The following is a 23,969-nucleotide window of genomic DNA, read 5'->3' as shown; positions in this document are numbered from 1 at the left end:
TGTGGGTATACAAGTTTCATCACTACAAAATCCCTAAGACATTCACCACCAGGATAAGTTTCATCTTTACACAGACATGGGAAAGCATTTAACATATATTTGGAATCTTTTTGACAGCCATCCAACTTGATAGGTTTTGAAGCCATGAAATGAGTAACCCGGCATCACACGTGTATGGGAACTAGGCTTATTGCTCATCAACACAAATATATGGAAAAGGAATGTACATGTTTTGACATTTTACTGTGACCCCTCTTCCATACATCTGATGTAAGAGCAAACTTATCGTTACTTAGTCTCTTCAACTGTGTCAGCTGGAACCTTATAATTTCTATGAAGTGATTATGTGATATCACAAACTTGCAAAACTGTATTCCCTATTTCTCTGACCAAAAAAGTTCCACTTCTCTTCCTACAGATTCAATGGCATTCCTACTATAGGGAAAAGCAAGAAATGCATCAAGCTGCTCTAGTGGTAATGCCGTACTCGCCTCTGTTTCAGAGCATTTATGAATAAGTTTGAGAAGAGATTCACCAATAAAATAAGCTCAGTTGGTAGAGCACTTGCCTGCGAAAGGCAAAGGTCCTGAGTTCAGGTCTCGGTCTGGCACACAGTTTTAATCTGTCAGGAAGCTTCAAACACATAGACTCTAAAATATTTTATTTCTTACTCTGATTCATCAGAATGTTAATCACTGCCCTCTGACTCACCTGAGCTCCCTGCTGTTCTTTGTTTTGCATCACACTCAGAATCAGCTGAAATACTGTCTTCACATTCTCCTTCAGATTCAATTTCTCCAGTCATCTGTGAGACTGAGACATGCTGCTCTACTTCACACTGCCTGTTTGTTTTATATGTATCAAGCTTTATCCTGTGAATGATGCCACACTTAATTTCATATCTGCATTATAGTAGCAGATGCAATAAAGGCTACCAACGATGTACAGCAATCAGCAATGTCTAATTTATTCAAAGGGACAAAAATGTCACATCAGTGGTTATAGGCTTTCTTTTTATTCTTTTTTAATTTCTTTCCAGAAACTATGGAATTGTTATGTTGACTTTTATTTCAAAATTAACTAGGCCAAGAATTATTAAAAGTCATGGAGTCTCATCCACCTCATAAAACAGTTAAAAGAAAAAGAGGGCCTAAAATTTTTCTACAGGACAAAATTGTCCTATCGACAGCTCTAGTTTTATGGCACACATGTGGAATGGTGACCAGAGTACTATCACACAGAGGTGAAAAATCAACAGCTGGTGTGATATAATCCGTTCATCCTGCCATGCACAGTTACACAATGGATGTGGGTGTGTCAATGGATGGTAAGTTAGTGAACAAGCTTTGTATTTGTTTGCAGGAAACACAGGGGAGATTTCATCCACAGGTTGCAAAGAAACTAGCAGCAGCATGTCCATAGGCGAACCTTATTGCAACGAGCAAAAGTGGAAAAATGACCAAAGAGCACATGAAAAGCTTTTTCAGTTTGCTCCTTCGAGAACATGTCGGTGAGAATGCTGTATTACTTTCTGATTCATGGTCTGGGCACAAAGATTGCAATCTGAATTTTTTCCCAAGAAGAATATTACGTTATAGATACTGCCACCAAAGACAAATAAATACTGCCAACCTCTGTGGATGTATATTTCTTTAGAAAGTACAAACTCTGTTGCATATATCTTGTTGATTTTGTACACTTGTGAACTGACAAACCACAGATCATATCGTCATCTGCCTTCGCTCTGCAACTTACAACCACCTTTCTGCAATGAGGTACAGACCTATATTAACATACATGTGACAAAGGTCCACATACAAGGATGATATTCGTGTCACATCATTTGATGTTAACACAGGTTGCAACAAGGGTCTCACTTCAGTATGACCTCGCCGCCTCCAACTGTATCAACACAGTTGCTACATGCAATAGAGCAATTAACTTGTCCATATGTTGCAACCCTTGTTCACTCAAGTACGAGCAGCCCTTAGCGGCTCGCCATCTTATTTACAACTATTCATGACGTCGCCTTTCCGGCTTAGATTTTTTAAAATGTGACTTGTAAGTACTGCACCTTTTTCCGGTCAGTACAAACTTTAATTTTATTAATGTATTATATACCTAATATGTTTTAGAACAGTTAGTTTAATTCTGGAGATGACACTCATAGTAGCGTCGAAACCTGGTCAGTTTTGACTTAATATTTGTGACCGAGGGCTTATTTGTTCTAATATAGCAACTTTAGTAGTGCACAGAGATTGACACCTACACTGTTAGAGCACGCACAGTATGACAAAATCTACCAATCACTGGTGTGATGAAATCCACTACTTGTTGCCAAGTTTTGCATTGTGGCCAAAGCAGCCATTCCCTATTGGGGATACTTGAGCTAGGAAGAATAAATTAACTTTATTTATACCCATAAAATGAACACAACGCAGTTATTTGGGCACGAATCAATGCTACATGGTTCCAGCACTCTGTTGAGTCACTGACTTTGTGCTTGGAGAGTTCTTAGAGTGGTGACACTGGTGCAGCCGCATTGGTGGAGAGTGGTAGAGCTCAATGACGGCCCAAAAGAGATGTCCCAGCCATTCGGAAGCTCTTAGCCAGGATGCAGTCGTCACTTGGCCTGGAGCAACTCTCGAAGTGAAGCTGGTGCAGAATGGCCAGGCAGCATCCATTATAGCCACCCATTGGATGGCTACTGTCATGATGTTCAGCGGACACGTGAGCTGTGAAGGAAGAATCGGTGCCCGCGATGGTATTGTTGACTGCAGTGACTCTTGTGCTGCTAGCAGCAAAGCTGGTGCCACATGTTACTGAGGCGGCTGCGGGAGATGCAGTTAACAGCAACTTAATGTGCTTTTGTTATTGTAATACTGTTTTCCTGTGATCTCCCACAGTGGTGTTGCCAGCAGCCGGACAGGTGGCATCCCACAGTACATGTCTGTGTGTGTGGTGGTTGGATCCCAGGTGGATACAATAGGTGCCTTTTACACTTCGTGCCTTGCTACCATTTATTTAGAGGCCACCATTATTTGCAATATGTTTGAACTAAGGACAGTTAAGAGGCCCCTCTGTTTCTGCATCTGCTTGAATCTGACATGGGATGTAGTAGGATTTTCAGTAGTTGAGGTGTATCGCACTGGCTCAGGTTCACTGTCACTTTCACTCAACACTTCATACTTGTTGATTATGAGATTGTGTGTTGTTCCCTCCCTGTACTGAGTATCTGATTCTGCCACTGGCATGCTACTCACAATCAGGTGGATGGATGTGTTGTAAACCAGTCTTCTTGAGAGTCTGTGGGAATATACAGGTACATTCCTCAGGATAGTTCTCTCAGCATATACACTTGCAATAGCTTCCAGTTGTTGAAACAAAGTCAAAGAAGCTTTGCATGAATTTGAGCCCATTCTTTCCGGCCTGGAGACAGTGTTCTCTTTGCGTTTTTGTTGTAATTAAGATCAGTGAATGTATATTCTTAAGTTATACAAATAAGGTAACTCATGTACCAACATTGGCGTGTAACACTGAATGCCACAAACAAAAAAGGAAAGAAAAAACATGCTTTAATGAAAGAGCTATGATTACTATGCAAATTTCAATGCACATCATGTGCCGATTGTGAATCTTTTTATTGAAAATTTATCACACTTTATATATATGACTTGAAAAAGAGTGTTAAGATATTGTAAAAATATTGGTATTATTAAATGGCTAACCCATTTCATGGCACAAGATCCCAGTTCCAGGCTGCCTGTCTAACTGTTTCAAGGAACAACAAAAATTTGATTTTCAGTATTTTGCATTGATCAAATTTAAAAAGTTTAAATGCTATTATAATCTACACAGTAAGAGGTATACTCTTACGTTTAAGTTTTAATACAGTAAGACAATTATTATACGTGGGAAAAGTGTATATGCCCTGAGGTAGCGTAACTCATCCTGTAGAAATACCCAAACTATAGTTATCCAGTATTTGAGACTTGCAACAAAGTTTACATATAATTTCAAACTTTTTTTGGAATTCTTCCTCACTGACATTCACCACAAAATGAAGGAAAGAAACAACTGCGTCACTTGCTACATTTTCACTGTTCATACAGTAAAATTGCTGCATCAGACATAACATTTTTGTTTATTACTTTGTTACTACTAACTCTATTCACAAAACGTTTTGCAGGCAGTATCCACATATACCACTGAATGTGCCTGAAAATAACATCATTTTATGAAACATAGGTCAGGAACTATGATGGCATAAGCATTGAGATGCATGAAAACCTAGCTTTTGCTTAAACTGGAAGGCCAATTACCCAGAATGTATTTATCCAGTGTTTCATAATGAAAGGACTTAGTGGCTTCCAACAAACTTTAAACATTATTTCAAACCTTTTCTAAACTTTTCCTCTCTTACACGCTTAAATATGTGATGTTAACACAGTAACTCATCTGTAAAGTAATCAGAAGTTTGAAGTTGTTTTGTCCATGGGAGTTCAACTCCTTATAGTATTAGGGATTTACTGGCATAGTGTTAATTGCATAACAATGAAATGGAATTCAGGAAAATATTGTCTGAAATAATATACTGCTGCAGTGATTGGTAAAATATATTAATGTAGATCACAGTCATAAATTTAGTACAAATGTATTTCAGGTGACACTCATAAACCAACAAAGAATTTAGTATTCTTGAATGGCTGAACACAGCTGTCTTATTTCATACAAATTATGTTTTAAATGCCAGTCATAAATTACTGAAAATTTTAAAAATACAAAAATGTATCACAACTCATTGAAATTTTTAAACAACCAGCAAAGCATAACAAGTATAAGTTATGGATGTTACATTAATTTGACTTGTAGGATGTTAAAATGGGCCATTTGTAGGTGGAATTCTCTGAACAATGTGGTCCCATTTACATACAAAGGAAGAACCATAAGCAGGATGAATGTACAAATGACAAGTGGAATGCACAAACTTCCAATCACTTTTTCATATTATGAAGTTTACCAGCACTTTCTACACTAGCTTGTCAGTGATGAGCATTGTAGTTTCAATTTATTCCATTCAAGATCATAAAACCAGGCATAGTCTTGTGTCACGTTTTTCCATTTGAATGAGCTCTCGCTCACATTTAGTATCACTCTATACTGCCATAATAAAATGAAGTGCTAGTTCACATCTGATTCTCGCAGTTTAGCTTACCCCACTCTGTTTATTGTGCAATATGGTTTTATTAATTCAAGTTAAATAATTTCAATCTTGATTTTGCAGGCAGAAATGGAAGTACGTAGGTTGAAAGAGGAGCTGGACCGCCAGCATGAGAAACTACGTGACCTTCTGCAAGAGCAGGGCCGAAAAGTACAAGAAGAACGGGCAGCAGCAGAAAGACGATATGCTCAGCAAGTTGAGCAGCTGAGTTCTGATTTAGCCGTGCAGTGGGATGCTGTCGGAAAGCTACAACTTGAACTAGAGCGGGAGCGTCGCATTGAAGCAGACTTGCGCCGTGAACTGCAGCAGAAAAATTGTACTGTAGAAGAACTCAAAAAGGAATTGCATACAAAAATTGGTAACTGATTATTGAAGACAGTAATTTTTCACTTAAATGCCTTCAGAAATCCTTATATATCTCTTCTTTCTTTCCCCTAGCATTTACCCTGTCAAGTATGGGGCCTGGTTTTCAGAATCTGACAAATTTTTAATTTTTTTTTTTTTTGTGCCAGATATCCTTCCTGACATCACAGTTGTCAATGTAGCCTAAGGAAGGGAAGTCGTTCAGTATCTGTCTGTGAATCATGTTTTGTTCTGCATATTATTGTATTTTAACTGTTTGTGTTTCATATTCTCTGAGGCGGAAGTTAGGTACCAGCCCAGTATTTGCCTAATCGAGTCTGGGAAACCACCAAAAATCCACACTCAGGTTGGCCAATGTACCAGCCCACAGCCATCAGTCTGCTACACAAATTCATTCTGGATCTGGCTCACCTCCATGAATTGTAAGATAGTGCACTTATGCTATAAGACCATGTCTCAGAAATCCTTGAATATGTTGCTAAAATGAGGGCTGTTTTCTAACTTCACATATTAAGCTGATGATGAAAGTTTACAGCATTAAACAGATTAGACAAGGCACTCATAATAACTTTCTGAGCCTGTCATTGTGGGGCTTTTACCAGCTTGTTGCAGCTACGTTGCAACAATGCATTGATCTTTCTCATTTTTGTTATACCTTTAGTATAATACTGTTTTTCCCATCAGTGTCTCTTATTGTGTTTTTGCCCTTGTAAGTTCTTTTACACCATGTGTCGTGTATGCACGTAAAATTTATTTTTAATATTACAATGGAAAATCCAGGATAGAATAATGACAGTGTTATGAAAAGGATAGACTACTACCCACCATATAGTGGAGATGCTGAGTCGCAGGCAGGGACATCAGAAAGACTGCTAAACAAGTAAGCTTTCAGCCAAAAGACATTCTTCGGAAGTAAACAACTTACACATGTATTCACAAACACAACTCTCAGACAAGAATACTGGGCAGTCAAAGACAGATGTGTGAATTGTTTTTGTGTGGATGTGTGTACTCATTGTGGTCCAGAAAGTTGTCCCAGCATGCTGCTCTTAGTAGTTACACACTGTTACACTCACTCCGGATCTCATTGTTGCTCACGGCTGCCCCCCTACCATTCCCTTTCCCCTCCTGCACTTTTTATTGTTGTCAAAAGTCACTTCATTTGTACTAATTTAGAAACAGGTATTGTGATTTCTACTCTCCAATGTTGCTTTATTGACTGAACAACCTACATTTTCACTTAACTCTTGTGTTGTGTTGTGGTCTTCCGTCCAGAGACTGGTTTGATGCAGTTCTCCATGCTACTCTATCCTGTGCAAGCTTTTTCATCTCCAAGTAACTACTGCACCCTACATCCTTCTGAATCTGCTTAGTGTATTCATCTCTTGGTCTCGCTCTATGATTTTTACCCTCCATGCTTCCCTCCGACACTAAATTGGTGATCCCTTGATGCCTCAGAATGTGTCCTACCAACCAGACCCCTCTTCTAGTCAAGTTGCGCCACAAATTCCTATTCTCCCCAGTTCTACTCAGTACTTCCTCATTAGTTATGTGATCTACCCATCGAATCTTCAGCATTCTTTTGTAGCACCACATTTCACAAGTTTCTCTTCTTGTCTAAACTATTTATCATCCATGTTTCACTTCCGTACATGGCTACACTCCATACAAATACTTTCAGAAAAGACTTCATGACACTTAAATCTATAGTCGATGTTAACAGATTTCTCTTCTTCAGAAATGCTTTACTTGCCATTGCTAGTCTACATTTTATATCCTCTGTACTTCAACAATCATCAGTTATTTTGCTCCCCAAATAGCAGAACTCAACTACTACTTTAAGTGTCTCATTTTCTAATCTAATTCCCTCAGCATCACCTGATTTAATTAGTCTACCTTCCATTATCCTTGTTTTGGTTTTGTTGGTGTTCATCTTTTATCCTCCTTTCAAGACACCGTCCATTCCATTAAGCTGCTCTTCCAGGTCCTTTGCTGTCTCTGACAGAATTGCAATGTCGTTGTCAAACCTGAAAGCTTTATAATTTCTTCTCTGTGGATTTTAATTCCTACCCCAAATTTCTCTGTTTCCTTTACTGCTTGCTCAATATACAGATTGAATAACATCGGGGAGAGGCTACAACCCTGTCTCACTCCTTTCCCAACCACTGCTTCCCTTTCATGCCCCTCGACTCTTATAACTGCCATCTGGTTTCTGTACAAATTGTAAATAGCCTTTCGCTCCTTGTATTTTACCCCTGCCACCTTCAGAATTTGAAAGAGGGTATTCCAGTTAACGTTGTCAAAAGCTTTCTCTAAGTCTACAAATGCTAGAAACGTAGGTTTGCCTTTTCTTAATCTTTCTTCTAAGATAAGTCGTAAGGTTAGTATTGCCTCACGTGTTCCAACATTTCTACGGAATCCAAACTGATCTTCCCCAAGGTCCGCTTCTACCAGTTTTTCCATTCGTCTGTAAAGAATTCATGTTAGTATTTTGCAGCCATGACTTATTAAACTGATAGTTCGGTAATTTTCACACCTGTCAACACCTGCTTTATTTGGGATTGGAATTATTAAATTCTTCATATGGTCTCACACATCTTGCTCACCAGATGGGAGAGTTTACAGCTGGCTCTGCCAAGGCTATCAGAAGTTCTAATGGAATGTTGTGCACTCCCGGGGCCTTGTTTCGACACAGGTCTATCAGTGCTCAGTCAAATTCTTCACACAGTATCATACCTCCCATTTTATCTTCATCTACTTCCTCTTTCATTTCCATAATGTTGCCCTACAGTACATCACCCTTGTGTAGACCCTCTGTAAACTCATTCCACCTTTTTGCTTTCCCTTCTTTGCTTAGAACTAGTTTGCCATCTGAGCTCTTGATATTCCTACAAGTGGTTCTCTTTTCCCTAGTGAGATATGCCTCTACATCCTTACATTTGTCCTCTAGCCATCCCCGCTTCGCCATTTTGCACTTCCTGTTGATCTCATTTTTAGACTTTTCCATCCCTTTTTGCCTGCTTCATTTACTGCATTTTTATATTTCCTCCTTTCATCATTTAAATTCAGTATCTCTTCTGTTACCCAAGGATTTCTACTACCCATCATCTTTTTACCTACTTGATCCTCTGCTGCCTTCGCTATTTCATCTCTCAAAGCTACCCATTCTTCTTCCACTGTATTACTTTGCCCCATTCTTGTCAATCGTTCTCTAATGCTCTCTCTAAAACTCTCTACAACCTCTGGTTCTTTCAGTTTATCCAGGCTCCATCTCCTTAAATTCCTACCTTTTTGCAGTTTCTTCAATTTTAATCTACAGTTCATAACCAATAAATTGTGGTCACAGTCCACCTCTGCCCCTGGAAGTGTCTTACAGTTTAAAACCTGGTTCCTAAATCTGTGTCTTATCATTATATATATGAAACCTTCCAGTGTCTCCAGGCCTCTTCCACCTATACAACCTTCTTTCATTATTCTTAAACAAAGTGTTAGCTATGATTAAGTTATGCTCTGTGAAAAATTCTACCAGGCAGCTTCGTCTTTCATTCCTTACCCCCATTGAGTATTCACCTACTACTTTTCCTTCTCTCCCATTTCCCACTATCAAATTCCAGTCCTCCATGACTATTAAATTTTTGTCTCCCTTCACTATCTGAATGTTTTCTTTTATCTCATCATACATTTCTTCAGTCTTTTCATCATTACGGAGCTAGTTGGCATATAAACTTGTACTACTGTGGTGGGTGTGAGCTTCGTGTCTATCTTGGCTACAATAATGCGTCACTATGCTGGTCATAGTAGCTACCTCCTATTTTTTATTCATTATTAAACATTGTCCTTCATTACCCCTATTTGATTTTGTATTTATAACCCTGTATTCACCTGACCACAATTCTTGTTTCTCATGCCACCGAACATCACTAATTCCTAGTATATCTAACTTTAACCTATCCATTTCCTTTTTTAATTTTTCTAACCTACCTGCCTGATCAAGGGATCTGAAGTCCACACTCCGATCCATAGAACGCCAGCTTTCTTTCTCCTTATAACGACATTCTCCTGAGTAGCCCCTCCTAGAGATCCGAATGGGGGACGATTTTACCTCTGGAATATGTTACCCAAGAGGATGCCATTATCATTTAACCATACAGTAAAGCAGCATGCCCTCGGGAAAAATTACGGCTGTAGTTTCCCCTTGCTTTCAGCTGTTCAGGGTACCAGCACACTAAGGCCATTTTGGTTAATGTTACAAGGACAGATCAGTCAATCATCCTGACCGTTGACCCGGCAACTACTGGAAAGGCTGCTGCTCGTTTCCAGGAACCACATATTTGTCTGCCCTCTCAACAAATACTCATCCATTGTGGTTGCACGTACGGTATGGCGCGTATCTGAGGCACGCAAGGCTTCCTCCCAATGCCAAGGTCTGTGGTTCATGGGGGGGGGGGGGGGGGGGGTTCTGAGCAGAGCAGTACTGAGGTGGTCCTGCACTCCTGGCAGGCTGTCAAAGCTGCACCGCCCCCCTCCACCTCCTGTCTCCATAAACATACCCTTTTGCAATTCTTTCTGCAAGGATTTAGTAAATTTTATAAGTAACTTTAATAAAAATGAAGTATCATTGAAAAATATTACTTTACAGAACTGTAATGATGGAGGACTTTGCACAGAACAAATTAAATGTGTCATTGAAGTAAGTAAATTACAAATTTGTTAACTTCTAAAAAACTGAAATGAAAACAAAATGTGTGTGTTATTGTTTCATGGTCCAGTGATGAAGCTAACCTGCTAATCATTGACACATGTTATCTGCAAATAGCACTGCCCACCTCACCAATGCTCACTCCGATACCTGCATAAAATGAAACATACCTTTGCACATGACTGGCAAGCACAGCTAAACTGACCATCCAGTTAGATTTTAACAACTCTCAAGATATCAAACACAGAAGGTTTATTCTTGGATGCCTTTCCTGAGACGCAGAAAGACACAACAAAAAAACTGATGGAAAGTTAGATCTTGACCAACAAGTCCCTTGCCGAAAATAAAACAACGCACGCATGCATGCATGCACCCACGCACACTGCACACTGCACACACGCACGCACGCACACACACACACACACACACACACACACACACACACACACACACGACCACTGTCTCATGCAGCTGGAGCCAGACTCCAGCCGCCAGAGACTATGGTAGTGTGTGTGTGTGTGTGTGTGTGTATGTATGTGGTGGTTATTTTTGACAAAGGCCTTGTTGGCTGAAAGCTAACTCCAACAGTCTTTTTGTTGTGATTTTCTGCGACTCAGCATCTCCACTGTATGGTGAGAAGCAATTATCCTTTTCATTATTTTGTTATATTCCATTCTGAATTTTCCATTGTCTGAATTCCTTTTCTATTTGCACAAAAGATCACATCACACCAACCTGTGCTTGGGAACTGCAACAGCACTGGCTGGAGGAACAAGTAAAGTACATATCCTCTCCACCCTATTAGCTTGTTACCTTCACTGTCATGTCTTGTTCCAGTCTGTAGTTGACAAAAGTCGTCAAAAATCTGAAGTCTTTGTCCAAATAACATAATTACTTCAGCATCTGCTTGCTGAACTTTGAAGTCCAATAATACTGTTGTAAAGTAGCAACAAGAATACCATTTCTGAAAATGATCGAGTTGCATAGGCAGCAGCTGTGTGAACCAGGCACACCAGTACCACATAAATCATCTTAGCTGTAGATATCTGTTAGGTAGGATACAACTGGGCCAAAACAACACCGTAGAAATGACACTGTGATAACAATGTGTGCTTATAATTACTGGCCTAAGGGTAAGCTGCTTCTCACAGGCAAAAATAAGAACACAAGTGGTAGAAAAATTCTCGTACTTCTCCTGTTTAGTTTATAAACTTTTTTTCTATCTGCCATTCATTGTAATGTTTTTTCACTCTGTCACACTCTGTGCCTGTTGCACTGGCAGGGTCCTATCTCGACTCCCCTGCTGTAGTGCCGTATGTTAGAGTACTTGCTTGGTGCACTGATGAGTGGAAACTGCCAAATTGACTAAAACTAGTGTGATGGTAGTGTGTGACTTGGGGTATAGTTTATATTGAATGGATTCCACAGCCGTAGAAATTATATCTGAGGTTATCACGGTCGACAATGTTCACAAAATGAGAACGGAAATGATTTTCCGAGAAGGTGATGCTTGTGTATATGAAGTGATTTAGTGTGTCACTTGCTGGAGGGGTACAATAACTGAAGAATACTATAGTTAATGAAGCTTCTACACCATACATCACAAAGGAAGGGGCCCAGCTCAAATCGACAAAATAAAAATTGTTCTCAAATATGGAGATGTGTCTGTTCTATGGACCAAGGTATTTATCTGTAGAACTGTCCATTTGTACACAATCAATGATTTATTGAATATAAAAGCTATAAAAGTGCAAGTCACTGAAGAAATAATATTGTGTAACAGATAGTTATGATCCGTTGATTCACAAGAATCCTGAAAGAACTAGTTTTTGACAAAAAGCTAAACATTTGCTCAAAATTACACCTGTAATACTTACAGAACCATATCTCCCAAAATAGAAATTTCCTGTGTTGTCTTATGTTCTTTCCTTATTTGTAATCAAAATTCAAATGCAAATGTTTAGTGAAGTGATTCAAACACAGTGAAATGGGACAGCTTTGAGCAAAAAATCTGGAGAATGTGATCACTGTGGTCTTTCATGTTAATCTACTACAATTGGAATACACTTACAATCATATAGCATCTCCACATGTAGATCTTGTCAAGTGTACATGCTGTTACATTCGGCTGTGTTTTACTCATATCATTGAAGCTTCAAATTTGCGCTTTGATGACATGTAAACAAAGAACATATGACAACATAGCAAATGACTCTGTGCATACTTCGTGTGTTTATATATATTTTGTTTTAAGAAGATGTTGAGCTTTTCCTCAAATAATACCTCATTTATGATTTTTGAATCTGCTGCTCATAATTATATGCTACTTGATGTTGCTTCTTCAGCAATTTGTACTTTTATAGTCTTTAGGTTCAGTAACCTCCAAGAATTTATTGTACACTAATGTACTTTTCTCCCCATATAAAATCCCTTGGTTTGTTAAAACCATGTTTATTTGGTTTTGGCCATTCAAGCTGGGACACTTTCCCTGTCAGTTCCTGCGAAAGCATGAAGTACACTCTGAAGATAACATATGTGATTATCAATTGAGAAGACATAAACACTTCTCAGCTGTGTTCATTATTGTTGAGAGCCATATATTGCTTTTCAGTTTGATGACATTCCTTCTTAGAAATTGGTAGTGACATACTTTGCTCTTATTTTGTGAAACAGTGTTGGCTCTCAAAAATACTATGAGGCACACCCATAAAGCAAGTTTCCCTGGGATCATGAAGAGGAAGAAAACATGGTTTCGTTGAAATACTTATTGGAAGAAACACAGGAAGTGTTGAGCTGATTTTCAACATATTCACCACCATAATTCAGACCCTTATCATACCATTGGACCAACTTTTGCATTCCTGTGTCATAGAAGTCTACCACCTGGGATTGGAACCACTGTGTAATAACCATCTCTGCCTCTCTGTCAGTCTGAAAATGCAGACAGGAATTTTTGAGGTTCCAGAACAGGTGCAAATCACTGTGGGCGTGTTGTGGGCTATAGGGTGGGTGATCAGACGCTCTCCAGCCAAACATTTGCAGGAGATCTGTTGTCTACTGAGCCATGTGTGTGGCTGAACATTATCATTCAGTAAGACAACACTAACAGTAAGCCTCCCACGCCATTGCTCCGAATGGCCTACTGCAATTTCCACATTGATGCGCAGTAATGATCAGCATTCACCATCTCACATCTGGACAGCAGTTCAACAAGAACTCCCCACCTGTACCAGAACACTTGCCTCGTCAACACTGCTTGAATTTCGTTTTTCATGGAGAGCCACTGTGACTCCATTGCATTGACTGCTGCTTGATTTCTGGGTTATTATGTGCAACCCACACCTCATCATCTGTGATGATCTGCTGCAAAAACTTGTTGCCATCATCACAGTACCTATGCAGAAAAATCAAAGCTTCCTTCCATGTGTTTTGCTTTGTGTTCTGTCTCAGTTGCTATGCCACCCACTGTATGCTCTATTTATGGAACAAAAGGTGCTTCGTGACAATTTAGTGCAAGGAGTGGCATATTTCTGGAAACTGGCTTCTGACTTCCGTGATTGTGGAGTGACGATTCTCAATAATGCATTCCTGCACAATGTCGCCTGTCTTGATGGGTGTTGTGCTGCACTCGTCGTCATGAATGTTTTGGCAACATACTCCAAAGTCTCTGCTACAGAGATGCACTATCTCCTTGTTCATAACTTTAAGCCCATAGACTTGGTACAGGTGTCAATGTATTTCAATCAATGCTGTATTCTGTGCAGTCAAAAACTTTATCACTGACCACATTTTACACATGGTGGAATCTGCTACAGAACTACCATGAGACCTCAGGAAGTCGTTAATGCTTGCACCATGTCACATCATTACTGTCATGTAAGCACAGTCGCTTTGTGCAACATATATACTTATGAGGCAAAACATTGTGAGCACCTACTTAAAAGCATGTTGGTATGCCCCTGTAGCACAATTCATTACTGATATTGCATGCCATGGATTCGACAAGTACTTGATAGGTTTCCAAAGGTTTGTGGCACCAGATGCCCATGCACATGTCACACATGTCCCGTAATTTATGGGCGGTTGGTTTCTGGATGCGGAGCTGGTGCCTGATAGTGTACCAAGTTGGGTTTCATTGGATTGAGGTAACCAGAATTTGATGGCCAAGACATCAACCTGAGTTCGTTATCATGCTCCTCAAACCATTTCAGCACGATTCTGACATTGTGTTACGGACAATTATCCTACTGGAAGATTCCACCACTGTTGGGGAAGGCATCAAGCATGATGGGTTACAGGTGGTCCCTAATAATGTTTGCGTAGTCCACAGCTGTCATGGAGCCTGCAGTTACTACTGCAAGTTCCATGAAAGCCCAGATGAGTGTCCCCCCCTAACATAACACTGCACCCGCTGGCTTGTGTCCATAGTGTGCTGCATGTTTTGAGCAGCCATTCACCTGGATGATGGAATCTGGAAGGTCCTGTGCCCACTTAATCATAACTGACGATGTTATTGGATCAGGTTGGGAACTCATAGCAGTCCTCTGCTGCGCAACACCATGTTCAACTGTATGTGCTCCAAAACACTTGTGCCTGTGCCAGCACTTTACTGTGTCATCAGATGTGCCACAGATCACTGCTTATCGTATTTTAGAGACCGGGCATGCCTCCTATCACTATGTTCTGTGATGAGATATGGACGTCCAACATCTTGTCTCCTACTCATAGTTTCAGCATTCTTCGACCAATTTCCATAGACGCTCACAACAGTAGCATGCGAACAGCCGACCAGCTTCACCATTTCCAAGATGCTCGCTCCCAGGCACTGGTCCACAACAATCTGGCTTTTGTCAGAGTCATCTAAGTTGGCAGATTTCACCATTTGTGCCACTTATCATCACTAGAATGATTCCCCATTTGTTTGTGCTCCACTTATATACTTCTCTTACTGTATCATGGGCCCTCAGCACCATCATGCAGCGTACAAGTGGGCAGTGATCGTAATGTTTTGGTTTATCAGTGCAGTTCGCTAGGAGAGGGACAAGTGTGAAAGTTTCTTATGAATGCACCTCATACCTGATTTACTATTCTGATTAGTTCGTAATGTTTTTTGTTCTGATTGATTCGTAATGTTTATGGATTTCAAGCAATCAACCCACAGTGTTGGCTCTTACTACTGTATATAATCTAATTACCATTTGCACATAAATTTATCTGAGAACTTGCTGAAAACAGTCTTCCTGTTTACTTAACTGTGTCGTACTGAAACTCACTCAGCTTTTGATTTGTGTGCCACATGCATTGCGCTAATTTCTCATTTATTTTCCTGTATTTGTTCCATTTTCTTCTTGCCTAGCAGTATATTATTGTACTTTAACTTCACGATGCGGTAACCCTCCTCTGTTGCTCACACCCACGACACTTGCCATCCACACGATTTTCCTGTTCTGTTTCGTCTGCATGAGCTGTATCGAATTTGTGCCTTTTCAGTACATGTCTGATAACTCTCCATCCATTATTTTCAGCCATCATTGGCTTTCAGTTATGCAGTTTGCATTGTTTATGAAACACTATTGTAGCTGGAGGGCACTGTTCATCCGTTCGAGAATTACTGCTACAACCTGAAACAAAGTAGTGTTTGTTATTTTATTACTTTCTTAGAGTCAGTACAACTTGGATATGCATAATTTTAGTTGTATCTAATAAATTACAGTTAATTTGATTTTTACCTAGAATACTTACCTACAAAAAGTAAATATCCACTAAATTTTTAGTTTGTGGAATAAACGTCGAAGGAAAAACCTGGGGCAGAGTTTAGCAGAGATCCTGATGTTTGGCTGGAATGCTTGCTTGAGATGAGTGATGAAGATCCTTACAGTGATATTGCTGATTCATACAATGACGATTGTGTAAATGAAAGCAATTGTGATTCAGGAACAGAACAAGAATTGTCAGAAAATGATGAATTTGAATCACAGGAAGAAGTGATTCAAGAGAATGTATTTCTTTTATGACAAGATGGAATAGTTAAATGGAGGAAAAGTAAATTGTTTGAATAAGAGATTTTAATGTTGTTATGCATTTACTTGGACTGGAAACTGATGCTCATATAACAGACAGAAACAGATATTAAGTTATTCTTGAATGAAAATGTACTACCCATTGTTGCAGCATGTAATAATGTTTACATAAGTGAAATTTGTGGTAAATTTTCTAGGGAAGGAATGCTAAAGAGACTGATGTCTTTGAGAGCAGAGCTCTATCAGTTGGTAATATGTGTGCGGATCTCTGAGAAATTCTAGAAATAGTTTATCAAGCTTGTGGGATAACTCAAAAGGGCAATGGAATTGAATCATGCTACTTGTGCATGAATAAAAACTGATTCAGGCTACACTTGAGATGTCTCAGATTTCATAGTATCCTTGATAGAGGTGTTCACAGAGAGAATGATGAATTTGCTGCTATCTAGAGATACTGGAGTTATGTACAAACAATTGCCAAAAATATTTGTCACCTAGTGTATACCTTACTGTATGTGTATACTAAATAAATAAAATTTATATTTAAATAAAACACTTCTAAAACTATTCATTTACACTGGTAAAAGTGCCCAAATACACTGTTTATGTCATGGATGACACCTGTCATCTGCACAAGTAACCAAGTCAGGAATTATCGCATGAGTGACAGAGGGTTAATGCACTGCTGTATGTCATCTCTTTTGTATTAACAACGCTTAAGGTACAGAAGTCTAGAAAGTATTGTACGAAACATTTAATGGATTGAAATCCTTGTATTAAACAGTTTGTGTGCTAAAATGCTCTTTCAGGGTCTGTTTGTTAATTAGAAGCTGTGAGTGGTCAGATAAGTTTAATAATTCAGTAGCAGATTTCCTGTGACAATGTAAATGTAAAACTGTTTCTGATATCTGCTCATTAAACAAGTGTGTTCCTAGGACTTAAACACAGTTTCCCCCATTTGTAATCACTTTTCTAGAGGTTTTTATCAGTCATTTCCATTTATTTCAAACTGTTGATGTATACAATAGACATTCTTTAGCAATTCTAAATGAACTTTTTAAATTTTACCCACTTACTATTTTTATGCAGTCAGATGTAGAGGGCTGCGCACAGCTACAAAGCTCCTGTTCCACCAGGTTCTGTTTCCTACGTTCGCCCTCTATTTCGATATGCAGCAAGATCTCATGGATTCTATCTCTCCGCCTTTTCTTTGGTCTACCTAGTCGTCTTCTTCCATGGGGAGTAAACTCCGTGGATTTCAATTTCAAAGACTATTGATGTTTCCTCATACAAGCTGTTTGGTTCTCATGAGACCTACAATATTTAGTGTGTTATAGATCTCATCCAACTTACAATGATGCCAGATCCTCCATTCCCCAGTGATATCAGCTTGTAACAGACCATAGATCTTCTTTAAGACTTTACACTTGAAAACACACTGGACACTCCAAGTTTCACATCTGTACAGCCCTATGCGTTGGATCTGTTTTTGTACAGCTGAACTTGGAAATTCCTTGAGAGACTGCACAGTTGAAAAAGTTGACTGAGACTGAAGTACAGTTGGTCTGTGATTTGGATGCTCACTTTGATTTCTGCATCACATGATGTGTCCTCTCTAAAAGTCACTGCCAGATATTTAAAATTATCAACAATTTTGTAGGATCAGATTCTGACTATCAGCAGTTGGAATGAATCTCTTGAATAGGCATGAGTCCTGCTCAGTACCAGATACTTGGCCTTCAGTTCATCCACAAGGAGACTAATCTTGTTCACTGCCACCTCTACGCTGTTGCTTATTCCCTCATTATCTTTTCGAGTGCCAAGCTGAACAATATTAGTGACTCACCATCTTCTTGTCTCAGCTGTGTGATTATATCAAAGCTCTTTGTGACTTCACTCCCAAACTTCACTTTGTCTTTTGAGTAAGTGAGAAAACTCTTAACTAGGTGTTGAGTTTTGTGTGTATTTCAAACTCACGTATTTCATCAGGCTGCCCCAGTGAATGCAGTTGTACACTTTCTTAAAATCCATGAAGAGCACAGGAAGGTCTTTACCAAATACTCACATCTTCTTGGTGGTAAGCTGTGGCCATGCATAGGTGTTGTCCACAGTCAGATGGCACTTTCACAACCTGATATTCACAACTCATTTCTTCTGCAAATGGTGGGATTCTCTTCAGTAAACAGTTTATAGCAGATGCACATGAGTGTGATTGCTGTGTACTTGATGCAGTCAATTTAGTCAACTTTCTTGTGTATAGGACAGATGACTGCTGTCTTCGAGTCTTCTGGGATTCTCTTTGTTACTTGGTGAATTCTCTTGTGAAATCTCTCCCCTCCAGCTTGATTGACTTCCACATGGGTTGCATCTTCTAAACGTTTGTTCTTGTTCAACTTCATTATCAAATTCTTCATTTCTTCCAGTGTAGATGATGCGTAATCTAAGTCTATAAAGTCACGAGTTGGAATTCAAACAGATCTTTAGGTTCATCACAGTTGAGGTGCTCCCTGAAGTATTCTTTCCATCTTTTAATGATGTTGAACTCATTGGTGAGTATGGTCCCTTTATTGCCCTTGACAAACTTTTATGGCTCTGGTATCTTTTTTTAAAGATGTTATGTATGTGGTACATCTTTTGAGCCCCTTTTTCTGAGAAATTTTGTTGAACCTTCTCTATCATTCATTTGAGTTACATTCTCTTTGCTATCCTCAGCTTTGCTTCGGTAGTTCTTTGTACTTCTTCGAACTGTGTTTTGTCTTGATCAAAATTTGTGCCTTTGTCCAGATCTCCTTGGCTTGTTTTCTCTTGGCTAATGCTTTAATGCAGTCATTGCCAGACCAAATCTTCTTTCCCCTGACCTACTTATTAATGACTACATTTGCCATCTTTCTTCTGGGTACTTTTGTGAATCTTTTCCTTCAGAATTTCAAAGAAGTTGATGAACTGTAGGTGAAATTCACCTTTCTCTGCAGTGTCTCAGAGAGTATTGATGTGGTAGTGTACTACTTTCTTAAGACTGTTTTTGACTTTGACTTCGGGTTTGGATTGAACATGTAGCCATCATTTTACTTGGAAGTAGATCCCCCCGCAGTCTGTACCCTGTTCTGTCTTTACACCCATCACATAATTCTTTGATTTTATATCAGCTGCAAGATGATATATTTGACTAATTCTTTTAACATCTGGTGACAGCAAAGTTCCGTTGTGTATATTCTTCCTTTGCTGATTTCGTGTAAACTGTTTCTTCCAGTTGTTGAATGGAGTACGCCTTCTCTTCCCACTCCAGCATTCATGTTGCCTGGTTGGACTTCGCAACTGTATGCAGAATGGTATCCACCACTGTCCCCAATGCCACATAGAATTTATCCATTGTTTGGGGAGTATTTCCTTTAGTAAGAGCATGGAAGTTTACAAGTGACATTTAACATCTCTTTGTGTCTATTATTAATACTGCTATTCTAGTGGTCACTGACGAAAATTCAGATGTATTAGCAGCTAGAGCCTTACTCACACAAAATACGATACGTAATTTGTGTCCTGGATCAACACTTCCATGAAAGATTGCATGTTTTTCTACATAAAGGGTAACCATTATCCTCCCACCGAACTTCCTGTAAAGCGACTAAAAGCACCTCCTTGACTAGATGACTTAGGCACCTGTTTTATAGAAACTGTGAATATTCCGTGTCCAAACTCATGTATCTTGTTTTCACATTTTTCATCTATTTTGTATTATGTAGATTGGAGGAGTCCTTGTTTCTTTTTACCATTACCAAGTTTTCTGTTATCGGGTGGTAACTCATCACCAATCCCCAAACTGGACGACATGGGTTTTTGTTTTTTTGTGGTAACCTTCCACTGGATGAACTGCTTTCCTCATAGCTGCCAAGGTTTGTCTACTCTTTCCTTAAAAGAATGAAAGGATGGAGGACAGGAAGTAGGAAGATACGGCACTGTGCGGGACACTATCTCTGGTTCATTGACTAAGACCTGTCTAGCTTGAGAGAGTGTGCGAGTAACTGTGCTACTGGCTGCATAGCTCTTAGTTCTGTGAAACCTCTCTGCCTGCAAGGACAATGCTGTTTTAAGGACGTGTCTCTAGAAGAGAATAATTTTCCCTCACTGCAGAAAATGTATTATTTGAATCTGTGTTACACAATTTTATAATGTGAATTCTGCTCCTGTTGTATTAAATCTTAAATAATACTTTTTTCATTGTGTGATGAAAAGTGCTGGTGCTCACTCATCTGCCAGATTCTAATGTACAGCAGGTCTCCAGAGTGAGGCATCACAGAACGCAGCAGAACGTGGTTCCTTGGAGCAAGAGCTTACCTCAAGTAGACTCATGATTGAGCGAGCTGAACGTGAGGCACGGCAGGAGGCAGCTCGACTTCAGGCTGAAATAACAGCACTTCGACAACGTCTCGATCGTGCAGACGGAGATCTCTTGCACAGCAGGCGTGAAAACCTACGGCTTTCTGAACAGGTTGCATCACTTGAGCGAGAGGTATTGTTTCTTCCCATCTTCTAGTTTATATTGTTAAGGCCTGTGTTGGAAGTACAGTTTGTAGATGAATAGTAAAGAATAACATCAAAATATCAGGTGGCAAATTGTTGCAATCTGTAGCATCCAAAATATTGTGAATAATAATCATAATTATTATTGTTTTATATTATTGTGATGGGCTACTCATTATGTATTGCACTATAAGATTTTGGGGAATGGTTAATGGTGCCGAATCCTCCTGTTATTTACGTAGATTCACATGTAAGTTGACCGAGCGAGGTGGCGCAGTGGTTAGACACTGGACTCGCATTCGGGAGGACGACGGTTCAATCCCGCGTCCGGCCATCCTGATTTAGGTTTTCCGTGATTTCCCTAAATCGCTCCAGGCAAATGCCGGGATGGTTCCTTTCAAAGGGCACGGCCGACTTCCTTCCCCATCCTTCCCTAATCCGATGAGACCGATGACCTCGCTGTCTGGTCTCCTTCCCCAAACCAACCAACCAATCACATGTAAGTTGGATTGTCATGCCTTGATTTCCCAAGTTTGTATCGTCCTGTTTAGACTTTGTATGAGCTTTTATGAGAGTATTATCATTTATTTGAATTATTACCATTATTGTAAATACCGTACCAAATACTTTACCAGTTGCCTTCTCATTAATTATGTGGCAAAATGGTAATGTCATGGAAGGGTGGAAAATATTCTTTACATGAGGAGTCATTAGGTTTGTTTGAGCAGCAATCACAGATAGTTTGCACTGTGAAGAAGAGTTTCAAGTTATTTGTACTTTTCACATTGCTAGAACACGTATCCTGCTGTGGTGTGTTGTCACCAGTAGTGCTAGTTTCAATGCAAAACATTTTAATGCCACATTCTCAACCTTAAGTGCCATATATGTGGTTGTTTATGTATCATCATTTATGTGCTCGGAAAATATCTTGCTTTGATACACTGTCACATTGAATATCAATCAAAAGCACATTGTTTTTGATGCAAATTATTGTGGTAAAAGTTGGGAAACGAGATGTCAGTACTGTATATAAACATGTCACTTACAATCTTTTTCTGTTTTCGGTTGTCCATATCATTTCCCGAAAATGTATTCACATCCTGACATACACCAGAGGTGTATCATGATATGAGAGATGTGATAATGGATAACAATAACTTTTTGTAATAGAAATTATTATACTCAAGAGGCCAACAACATGTCAGTTAATTACATGCAGTGATACAAGGCAACAATTTATTACTGACATAGTTAAAAAGGGTGCATGTAACAAGTATTTTCTCACATAGATTTTACATGATGCTTATCTCTTTTATTCTTGAATTTGCTACTGTCATGTTCGTTTGATTGCAGTTAAACCGTGTTTTTGCACTTTTCAGTGGACTGGCTCAAAAAAGTGTAATATGCAGGAAACTGTAAAATAAAGAATGCATAAGATACATGACAAGCGAAAATGAACAAATTACTCTTACTGCCATTCTCTTTATATTGTTCAAAATAGGAAATTAAAAAAATTAAAAATTTCCCTATTAAAAAAAACTGAAATAACTATTGTTTTTGTTTCTTTCCAATAGCAGTTAGCTCTACTTGTCTCTCCACAGTATACAAAGCCATCAGTCACAAATGCAGTGGCCAAGTGCTGATGCACACAAATGGACACACAGGTTTCCCTCTTCATTCCGATTGTGCCCAGTGGTGTAAGTAAAACATGGAAGCAAAAGTCTTTCTTGAAGCCACATTCTAATGAGATACTTGTTATCGATAATCATTATAAAATTGTGATAAATAAAACTTGAAACACCATATTGCTTAAAAGACTTAACTAGGCAGCCTTCGTAAACCGAGAACAATAGGTAGACGAAATCTACAGCTTGTTGCCAATAAGGTGGTCACTCAGCTCAGGAATGTTCTGGGTGAGAAAGGGTGCAAAAACTGTTGTCATTTTTGGGATATCTTGAGGAGCAATGTTTACATCTGACATCATGTCATACAAACCTCAGACTGCACGCCATATATGGATTAGTGTGTTTCACGTGGAAGTAACAGCGATTTGTGAAAGCATGTTATAGAGACAACCGTCTTCAAAAATGGTGCGTATTTGTGTAAATGACTGTGAAATTAAATTAAAGCTGTTGTAATACAACACAATGAACAGAAGGAAGATTGCCACTAGAGTCACTATCATCAGATCGTGATTATCATCAAGACACTGACTCAGCATACTTTTCCACCCTTCCAAACATTGTGAACGTTTCCTTGAGGCCACAGTGACCCAACACGCCGACAATGAAAACCTTGCTTACCTCGCTAACACTGTGTTACATGATCAATAACTTTGTGTATAGTCAGCATTTTCTACTTTGTTCCAAGACTGATTTTGAGCAGGAGTATGATTCACTTTTTGCAGAAAACTGTATAAAAATCAATGTTAAATGCTGTGATAACATCAAAGAAATGCAGGAAATATTGTGACACCAAATCGTTAATAATGGGAGAACATTTTTTTACTGTAATATGTAAAAAAAAGATATGATATAAAAATAATTATCAAGCACTGAGCCTGTAAAGTCCTAGCTAAACAAGGAAAAGACAGTACTTATTTATGTTGGCAAGTGTGACACTGGGATCACTTGAGAAAATACTGGAAATCATTGGCATTAGCAGCCTGAAAGGGGCTATTATTTTAATCCTTTTGTGGGTGCATTTTTTGTAGCAACGCAGTGATGATAATTGTTTTGCTATCCTGTAAGAATTGTGGTCAACTAACTATATTTATTCTTTGATAATTTTATTTTTGTGATTTACGACCAAAAACTATGCTGGTTACAAGTATCACCATGGCACCTTTGTGAGATATTAGAACTATGGTGATAAATGGATTTCCCTCTTCCCTTTTGTGAGCTGTTATGTGTTGCCATTATACACAAAAAAACAGTGTTTCCTGTTTTTATTTTTTTTTATTTTAGTTAAAAAATAGATATTAAAGTTTACTTACCACAATGTGAAAACAATCCCAGAAACTTTATCATGCACTAAATGTATGAGCTGATACAGGTCACAGTAATGTATATCGCAGAAGCAAAGCATTGTGTTTCAATAACTGCAGTGATCCCACAACAAACAGAATCTGATTATTGTAGCAATTTTC

General features: G+C 39.0%; 1 protein-coding gene across 11 annotated transcripts in view; it reads left to right on the top strand.

Moving 5' to 3' along the window:
- Positions 1-23,969, top strand: part of LOC126237017 (serologically defined colon cancer antigen 8 homolog) — a 214,136-nt gene that overhangs the window by 58,964 nt on the left and 131,203 nt on the right. For 10 of the 11 annotated variants that reach the window (XR_007545021.1, XR_007545020.1, XM_049946747.1 and 7 more), the window contains 2 exons: positions 5,285-5,579; positions 20,572-20,810. Coding sequence is in view for 9 of the 11 variants with exons in the window: in XM_049946747.1 (XP_049802704.1) it covers positions 5,285-5,579; positions 20,572-20,810 (534 nt within the window). In the remaining 2 variants the exon portion in view is untranslated. The remainder of the gene's footprint in view (positions 1-5,284; positions 5,580-20,571; positions 20,811-23,969) is intronic. The other variant, XM_049946749.1, reaches the window with a different exon arrangement.

Source organism: Schistocerca nitens, chromosome 2 (genome assembly GCF_023898315.1).
Source record: "Schistocerca nitens isolate TAMUIC-IGC-003100 chromosome 2, iqSchNite1.1, whole genome shotgun sequence".
Taxonomy (NCBI): domain Eukaryota; kingdom Metazoa; phylum Arthropoda; class Insecta; order Orthoptera; family Acrididae; genus Schistocerca; species Schistocerca nitens.
This window is presented reverse-complemented; position numbering and strand designations above follow the sequence as displayed.